The following is a 9,877-nucleotide window of genomic DNA, read 5'->3' as shown; positions in this document are numbered from 1 at the left end:
ACCAACATGAATAACTAACAACCTAGCCAAATGTGGAAATTCGGTGAGAATTACCAAGGTAGCCGAAAAAAAAATATATATATATATGAATGTAAGCATGTGTGTGTAATAGGCAGAGGCCTGCTCCCCCTAGGCGAAATCCTGCCTACACCCATGGGTGGTTATTGTAAGTAGTATTACTGGCGGGTATTTGTCAGGTAAAACGGGTATTTTCAAGGCTCTGAACAGTTAATTATGATCGAGAGAATTGGATGCACTGGTACTGATAGATATTAGTACGTCAAATAGTTCCTGAGATAAGATTTTTAATAAATAAAAAGGTTTACACCGAATAACGCGAAATCAACATTTTGTGAATTTAATACCAAATATATCTTAGAAACTGTTACTCCCGTGAAGATAATAATTATAAACTACATAGTTCATGCTACATTTAAATATCTTCACTTTGAGTGATAATAAACATCTGTACGTTTAATAGTTCCATAATATTAACCAAAATAAATGTTGCCATAATAACGAAATGTTGATTGTTGGTTATGGAGAAAAGGTTCCAACTAGGAAACTGCGACTCGGGAACTATTGAAAGTAAAGAAATCCATTATCGCTCAAAGTTTAGCAAATTTGCTCTAACATAAAAGGAATGCGTTTTTTTTTTTGTTTTTTTTTTTTTATTTTAGGTTTTACTTGACCTTCCACAAAGGACATTTTTTGTATAGCCAAAGTATATATATTAAACCATTTCGAAAAAACAACAACCTGATTTTGTCATTTAAATAACTCGAAAATGAATATTTTATTGAATATTGAACTTTTGGAAAAGCCGCCAATTTTTTTTTTATTACTCACAACCATGATTGGGAGGCATAAAATTTTGACTCCACCTAAATACGTTAATAAATATATTTTATAAATAATAGTATATTATATATAAATACAATTTACGTAAATTTTTTTCATTGAAGCAATTGGGGTGAAATCGTAGATTTTTTCACGGGCTTCTTGGACTAGTCTGTTAGTTCGTTTGGGTCCTGATTAAACATATGATATTTAATTATAACAAGTTCAAAATAATATTAGTTTAAGACATTGGATATAATTGAGTTTTTTTGTCATAATAAATGTATTATTGTATCTTTTAAATATTTTTTAGAGTATAAAATGTTATGTTAGAGTTAAAAACTACGTTTTTTAGCGCTCCATTTCGATTAATCACTCCTAAGTCTTATATTTTACTCTCTAGAATAATTTTTTTTTTTAAAAAATCGGTATCTCGAAAACTTCAGAATATTATCACGGAATATTCACTGAAGGCTATAAAAATAAAAAGAATAGGATCAATGGACTTTAATAAAAAAATTACAGCTAAATAGCGCCAAATTTTTAGAATAATATAAAACTAATCATCAGAAAACAACTAATTCTGAGAGTACTGCTACAGCTAAATCTGACGGAGAAAAGTTAAATGATATGAAAATTTCCCCGAATAATAGAAGACGGCCTGAAAAAGCTGAAATTTTTAAAATTTCTATGCCATGGCCACTGGACGAATAGAAGTCATTATATGAACTAGAAAGAATACGAAAGTCTTTATTATAAATCACCAAATTATATTCACATACTTCAAAAGAAACCTAAAGACATTTAAAACTCGCCTTAGGTAACAAAAAATGGGCAACAGAATATATCACTAGTTATTCAAAATTTATTAACAGCAAAAGAATAAACCCCTGAAAATTATCCATTCATGATAAAAAATACAAATATCTGATTCCTAGTTAAAGTTTGTAATTCGGTGACTAAACTACAGTAAATTTAGTTTAAAAACAGCATCAACTACTAAGGCCAAAATCTTTATTGTGGTGTTTTTATTTTACCAAATATTGTATCAACTTCATCATCTTTTCTAAAACTATTTTGAAAGAGGAAAAATAGTATAAAATAAATAAAAACATAAAACATTCTTTCCTTAAACGAGTCCACTACGACCAATTTTACCCTATATGTATAAAAATGTACGTGTGTGTAAAATATATACATATATGCATATATATATATATATATATATATACACACATTTGATATTTACAATGCAATATTAAACTCAAGGGATCAAAGTTCAGATAAAAACAATGGAAAATATTTTAGCTAAAAACGTAAATTTTAATGGACGATATGTATAGGGAAATATTGTGGTAGAGAAAATGAAGATTAAATATATAAAAAAATAGTTTCTCGGTTGTTTTAATTGTAATAATTAAATTAGATCCAACAAAGACAAAGCTAATAAAACTAATTGTATATTGGAACCAAATATAAAGTTAACCAAACATGTAATCATATAACTGGAGAATTAACTGTATTACTTGAGGTGGTGAAAAATGTTAAAAGAGCATAATAGTCGGTGTGGTAGGGAGAAGGAATGACTCACCAAGAATGACATCATCGCGGGCCGGGCTTCCCCCCTGCTTAGTCATCAGTAGTGTTCTGACTTCAGTGAGGTGAACGGTAGTATTGTCAAGTGTCAGTGATGTTTAAGATATCGGATAACAAGCCAGTTATTGCCTCAAAAGGATTCAATGTTATTGAATCTGTAAGTCTAATTGCATTTTTTTTTCTTTTTACAGATTTACAGTACTCACCACTTTTACCTGTTTTAATTCTAGTGTCAATAATTTTCGTGTTTGTATAAATTGCTCTATATGGTTGGCTAAGCCTGCATTAGGTTCTACGCGTTTTATAAACAATTATCATTGTTTAGTTATCTGTTTCGTATTATCGTTAACGTTAATGCAAGTACTTCGACAACAGTCTTCGGGTAGGTTAAATTTCAAAATGTAATTTGTTTAGATTAAATGTATTATCTTTTATTCAATCCTTAGTCATTTTATCTTTTATTATGGAATGTTGCGAATATAGAGTGTTTTAATACTATTTCTAAGTAGAATGACGTCATTGTGGGTGTCCTTGTAACGTGAACTTCCTTTAGTTTTTGTGATATTACTGAATTGTTAAATCGTTATTACTTTGTTATAGTTCATTACATTTATTGCCAAGAATAGTATCGAAATCAGGTTTCTGATTATATCGCAGTGATCTTAAGGAATCAGTGATGAAAGTAAACAATCTTATCTACGTCGTTATTGCAATATTTGCTCCTGATTGTCATTAAATGTTTTTTTAGTTATAGAATTTTTTTTAAATATTTTGTTTATTAAGGCACTTCGTTTCCACCTTTTATTCATTGAGTGGTTAGGTAGTATTTATTTTTGATAAAAACATCAGTGTATTGTACTTTTTAATGTGTCCCTTCTTTAGACTTCTAATTGATATAACTTATTTCTTGCTGAAATAGTATGATTTCAATAATATTATGATGTTTATTCATAAGTGTTTTGCTTACTACATATATGCTGCTTTTGTTCTCTGATTTATACTGTTAATATTTATGGTTTTACTATTCTCTCAACGTCTGTCTTTAAGTGTTTAAATAAGTTAATTTGTTGTGTTTATTAACTATATTGTCCATCCTTAAATATAAATATTTCAGTAAATTACAAATCATCAATGTTATTGTTTTATGGTTGCAGCCGTTGAACCACTAGTCCCTTTGTACTCTTTAAAAGTCATAATGTATTGATTAAAAATATGTTAGATATATACTTTTAATATAATTTTCATCTCTAAAGCCTCCAATGATAATGTTATGTGGTTTTGTTTGTTGAAGTCATTTTATTGTATAGATAATCAATTTTTAAGTTACCCTTTAACGATAGTGCTCGTTTAATAAGCTATAATTGGTAGTTGAGTTGGTAAATAAGTAGTCAATTATCAACAAAATATCAAAGATTGATATTAAATTAAATTTAAATTAAAAAAGATTATCAGTTGATCATATTTAATGATTGTAGGAAGATAGTCTGGGTGGTGGTAAAGAGAGGTACCAAACTAGTAGAAAAACTATACTAGTAAACAATGTTTCACCCTACTCTGCGAGGGATTGTCAAGGTTAAATGAGAGTCTTATATAGTTTTATCAAATCTCAATATTTGTATCTTATTCTAATCTTGCTCTGCTGAAGCCTGCAAGTGGGGGCGAAATGTAGTATTCTGATAGATGATTTTTCTACTTTTCTGTTACTTTCTTGACCGATACCCGGACGATCGCCTGCAAAAGTAGAATTTAAATCCAAAATTGCTGTGTATTAAAAAGATATTTCATGGCTCTGAAGAATTACTCTTAAAGTATTTATTCATTTATTATCAAATATGTTTTATCTTCAGGTCTGAGCTTAGCGTATAATTCTAAGTACCATTAAATGTTTTTAATATTAAAAAGCAATGATAAAATAAGAAGTAACATATGGTTTAATAACATGAGGAAGTAACAAATAAGTGTTAATACCATTCAAGGTAATTAGTTATTGGAAATACAACTCGCAATGACTTTTGATTTTTAGAAACTTATCTGATATGAAGATAGCTCCCTGAAATGGCACTGAGCCGGCAACTGGGTGGGTATTAAGAATATAATTTGGTGGAAACATAGATAAAGTTGCTAGTAGTTCTGTACCAATATGATAGTTCAAGCTGTCTAGATTGATGGAGTGAGTTAAACTCCTGCTACCATTCATTGGTTAATTAAAAAAATATATTTAGATAGATTTTTATCTAGGAACTCAATTATTCAATTAATAAGAGTTTTGAGGGATAGTTTACACGATTTTGAATACATTTGATACAAGAAATGTTTTTTTTTTGTTTTGTTCTCTTGTGGTATTTATTACCTTTGATGTTGTGTGTTTTGCATCAATATTATTTCTGTCCATGACTTGTTAATATTTGTGTTTGTGGTTATTTGTTAGGTGGAATATCAATAATGTTGAATAATAATTTATTTATTATCTCTAATTATAGTGCTTGTCTGCATATCTATCTTTTCAACATTCTTAGGATGGAACTTATCAAAGCAATATTATAACCATTCCTTAAGCAATAGCAATACATACCACTTTTTTATTTTATCATGACATGGTTTTAGAAATTTGTCTTTAATTTTTCTCCCGTTATCCTCAGTTCTAGTATTGTAGAATTTATTAAAATGTGTAATATTTTTTGTTATAATATTTATGGATTCAATGAAATAGCTAATTTCCAGTAATATAGTAAGTAGCTATTAGAATATATATTTTAAAGATGAGGCAAGATTATTAGTTGTATCATCTACAAGTGTAATACATCATTTATATTACTATTAGATAGTGCATTGAGGAAATTATTCCCTTATGACAAAAACTTTACTTCCCATTTTGAAGAAAATTTATTTATTAATCATTTTAAATTAATTAATTAATTTGAAACTAAATAGATATTATTATTTTTGTAGGAAGATAGTTCGGGTGGTGGTCAATAAAGGTACAAAATAGTATTTATAAAAAACTATTTAATGGTAAACATAGTTTTGCCCCACTTCAAAGGGCCTTGCCAGGGCTGATCCTGATGATGCTCTGCTAAGTGGGGCATAGGTCGTTTACTAATAGATAGTTTTTTGTTACTATTTTGTACCTTCATTGACCGCTACCCAGACTATATTCCTACAACTTACTTGATACAGTCAACTATCTTCCAATATTATTATTTTATACACGTTCAGCTTTCTAACATTTATGGTAACATAGGATTTGGATGGAATACTGAGGAGTTATGAACATAAGATATCGGGGGGGGGGGATTCAAAAATTTTTAATTTCTTTGAAAAATGGTATTTCAGGGCTTGAAACAACACTAAAAATGGATGATTTGTTTCTCAAAAAAAAATTTGTTGACCTTCTCAAAGCCTTATTAGATTTTTATAAGTTTTTGGTGAATATAAAACCATTTAATGAAATCAGTAAATTTTTTTTGTTATTCTTCAGAAAGACACAAATTTATTAGTATATAATAACTAAACAATATGTATACTTACTCGCTAATAATTTTTTATTTTGTTCTTAAATCTTTTACTGGAGAAATCGGGTATTTCAATAGCTTTAAACCCATGATAACACAGAATGTTTTCAAAATAAAAATCATGTCTATCGGTTCAGTAAACTGTTGACAAACATTTAAACCATTTCCATATATATGGGTTAATATACTTACTGTCTCATAAATTACTGCTTTCAGTTAAACTGGTTATCTTGATTTTCAGTTGGATGGCTTAAATAGTGGTGTACCAACCCGAACTACTGCTACACTCACCCCTACAACCTTAAGGAATATAGAACAAACATTTCAAGAATGCCAAGATGAAACTCACCAGAATCAAGCAAGATTTGTACCTCCTCTAGTGCAACCTTCCTCTCAAGGTAATAAACAAAAAAAAAGGAAGCAAGCTGGTTTGTCTTGTCTATTGAATACTTTTATACTTTATCTTCTTTTAGATATATTTGTATTTTATTCTATTAACTGGCATGTAGAAACTGACTATGTTGTTACCTCTTAATAACAGTAAAGAATAATGTGAACTATTTATCTTTTTTTTTTTTTAGTCTAAAAGTAGATGATATTATTATAGTAATATTGTTATATCATATGGTTAAAATCCTGAAATATTTTAATAAACTATAAGCCTTGTTTATCATTATGAATTGACAAGATCGCAGTTTGTTTATGATTTTTTTGCTATCAAGGAACTAAATTGGTCTAGTATTTTTCTCATATGTACTGTACTCTCGGTTTGCTGTAAAAAGAAAAAAAATAATTTTCTAATGGGGATTTAGCTAGTATTTTTATTTATAGATGACTACTTTTCTTTATTAAACTTTGTTCAGCTTATCCTAACCCATTAATTCTTAATCTCTCATCCTTAACAATCCCTGATAATCCTCTGAGGCGTCTGAAAAGAAGATAGCCACGGGACCTTCTAATTTAATGCTTAAAGTACCAACAATGTTGAAGTTCTTTCCCAATATTTTCAAGTGTAAATGAAACATTCAACATATGTACTTATTGTATTTATTATTTATACAGTTGTAAATAACATTAAATAAATACATTTTTTTTTATTTTTCCAGTCCTTCAAAAAACGTTCATGAGTGTTGTTGACACTAAAAGTTGGCAAGGGGGAAGAATTACTGAGCAGCACAGTGGTAATATGCCCGTTGAAATACTGGGGAATTCAATTATTAGCCAACCAAGAAGAAATGTTGGTGGGAGGCGTCCAGTTAAAGATAAATCAGTGAGTTTTATTTTTCATCGTTTTGAAAATATTTTCAAATAACAGATTGAAATAATTTTTAATTACCTGTTAAAGATATAAATTTTGTATGATATTTTCTTAATATTTCTAATATTTTTCCATTTCTCTTCGGACATAATCTAAATTTGTTATTTGCTAATAAATATAATTGAAAATGTTTGGAGTCAGATTAAGTCATTGACTTTAATTTGAAATTAGACTTCTTTATTAAATTGTTTCCATCTATTATGTACATGTTTATTTTTCATAATCTGGTAAAAAAAAAAAAAAAATAAAACATGCAAATAATTTAGTAAACAATGTCTTATTTGTGCATTTTTAGAATTTATTCTTTTACTTTGTTTCCTAATTCCAATTTTTTAAATCAGTTTCCTTGATTAAGTCTATTATTTAATTGGTAGGAAATATTTTTAGTGACAATTATCTGATATTAATTTTTATCATAAAATTATATTTTTAGATATCACCTGAAGAAGAAGAAAGGAGAGCAGTAAGGAGAGAACGAAATAAGTTGGCTGCAGCTCGATGCAGAAAAAGGAGATTAGATCATACTAATGAATTGATGATGGTAATGATTACTATTTAATATAGTGCATAGTTAGTGTGGTTAATTATTTAGAATTAGAATGCAAAATGTCAACTATGAAATTAACATTGGCTCTCTTTTTGTTATGAGTAATTGAAAGTTATTTATTTTTTCTTTCTGGGTACTTGTCCAGGGGTCTGATTGTAAATAAAAATAGAGACAACTCCTGATTATCTGTGGGATTGGGTGGTATGATTGCCATGAATAAACCATGTATTAAAATAAATTATAGCCAGTAAAAAATAAATGAATTCTCTTCAAACATGTATTTATTTCTACAAATTAATTTACCATTAAAGAAATTAAAAATCATTGGATCTAACATCTAAAATTCTATTACTTTTCCCATAATCATCTTCACATCTTGTTGCGTGATAACAGATATTTTTCCATTCTCTTCTACTAATTAGCTCCCATTTTTTTCCTTCTGATTATAAGTTTAAATTATTTGATTTAAACTTATTTTAATCATTTAAAAATCCACACTATATTTTGGAAACAAACTTTTATCTGGACTCGTATTGTTTCAATTGAACAAAATTTTTTTTTTCTTTCCATGTTTTAACAAATTAGGGATTTTCCCTAACCAAACTAATTTGTTTAAAAGAACTTTCTAAAACCACAGTGGTTTCACTAACTGGTTTTTGAAGCGAACTTATTCTTATTTGGTTCTCTTAAACTTCTTTTTTAGTGAAGTTATTAACATTACCAACCACCTCCTTTGTTTGGGAAAGATTAATTAGGTTATCCTTTTTTGTATAGCTTGCATGGCTGTAATATGTATACTTTCTGCCTGGACAATCAGTGTAAACAAGGTGTATGATGCTGTAAAACAACTGAGGAGAAACAGAAACAACAATATTTTAAAAAGTGGCACGTAGACAACTTATGCACATTAATAAACATCTGGCCTCTACTAGTCAATTTTCTGTTAGTGCTCTAATAATATTTTAAAAATTAATATTTGATTTGAAATAATAAAATATATTCATAGGTTTTGAAAATAATGCCAATTCATGATGCCAAATCTTATTCAAATTAAATAGCTGAAATCGATTCTCATGTTTTATATGTTCTTAATACAACTTTTACTTAGTGTTAAAGTTAAGATTAAATCTGATGTATATTTCAGTTCTTTAATATCTTTTAAAAAAAGTCGAATATCTTCTTCTTTCAACTCATTTACATAAATTATTTGCTGCTATGTTTCAGGAAACTGAAGGACTACAAGTTAAAAAGAAAGATTTAGAAAAGGATATTTTGGAACTTGAATATCAGAAGAAAGAGTTACAATATCTTCTAGACAATCATAAACCCTGTTGCTTTAAAATGAATAAAGACATTAAAACCAGCGATGATCCCAAAAATTTTTTCAATGGTAAAGAAAACGATGTCACTTGTGCAAAAATATCAACATTAAAAAGAAGTGTTGGTAAAAGGCCAACAACACTGTTAGTGCCTACATCATTCCCTCCGGTTTCGATACCAACAGAAGTTGATGGTGTTCCTATTACAACGCCGACTGCTGGAATCCCTTTTAATTTTGAATCCATAATGGAAGGTGGAACTGGATTGACTCCTGTGTCTGGTCCTCTCATCCCCTCTTGTGCCACACAACAACGGAATGCTGGATGTGTTGATTTATCAAGTCCTGATTCTAGTAAATTAGTATCTCTGTGATATTTATTGAAATTTATTTGTATTTAAGAGAGAAACAGTATATTTAAAATACCATATTAGAAATTACTTCTATATTGAATATGAAGTCTACAGATGAATATTTTTTATAAAACCATTTAAATTTATTGTATGAATGGAACTGTCGATTTATTATTTATGCACATAGTAATTGATATACCAACTTCTTTATTTTAAAATAGGTCAATTTCTATTAGATTCAATAATAGAATTAAAATCAATTTGTGTAGAAAAACAATTGATTGTTGTAACTATAATGCTGATTAAAATGAATTCTGTAAAAAATGTTTCATATAAAGTGGATTAAATTCATTAATGTGTGTATATGTATATATGTATTGTGTGTTGAAGAAA

The 9,877-nt window shown here is 28.3% G+C and overlaps 1 protein-coding gene across 2 annotated transcripts; it reads left to right on the top strand.

Annotated features, from left to right (window-relative positions):
* The first annotated feature begins 2,433 nt into the window (after positions 1-2,433).
* kay (transcription factor kayak) lies at positions 2,434-9,837 on the top strand. 2 transcript variants are annotated; one of them, XM_014433038.3, is made up of 5 exons: positions 2,434-2,593; positions 6,190-6,346; positions 7,055-7,218; positions 7,700-7,807; positions 9,038-9,835. In XM_014433038.3, exons 1-5 carry the CDS (start codon positions 2,531-2,533, stop codon positions 9,503-9,505), a joined length of 960 nt encoding a protein of 319 aa, XP_014288524.1. In that variant the 5' UTR covers positions 2,434-2,530; the 3' UTR covers positions 9,506-9,835. The 2 variants fall into 2 exon arrangements, with proteins under 2 accessions (XP_014288524.1, XP_014288525.1); XM_014433039.3 differs by lacking the exon at positions 2,434-2,593 and adding an exon at positions 2,963-3,118 and having other exon boundaries at positions 9,038-9,837.
* Positions 9,838-9,877: the final 40 nt, after the last annotated feature.

This window comes from Halyomorpha halys, unplaced genomic scaffold (genome assembly GCF_000696795.3).
Source record: "Halyomorpha halys isolate HHAL.00 unplaced genomic scaffold, Hhal_1.1 Scaffold1149.1, whole genome shotgun sequence".
Taxonomy (NCBI): Eukaryota; Metazoa; Arthropoda; class Insecta; order Hemiptera; family Pentatomidae; genus Halyomorpha; species Halyomorpha halys.
Note: the sequence above shows the minus strand (reverse complement) of the source record. Positions and strands in the feature narration are given on the sequence as shown.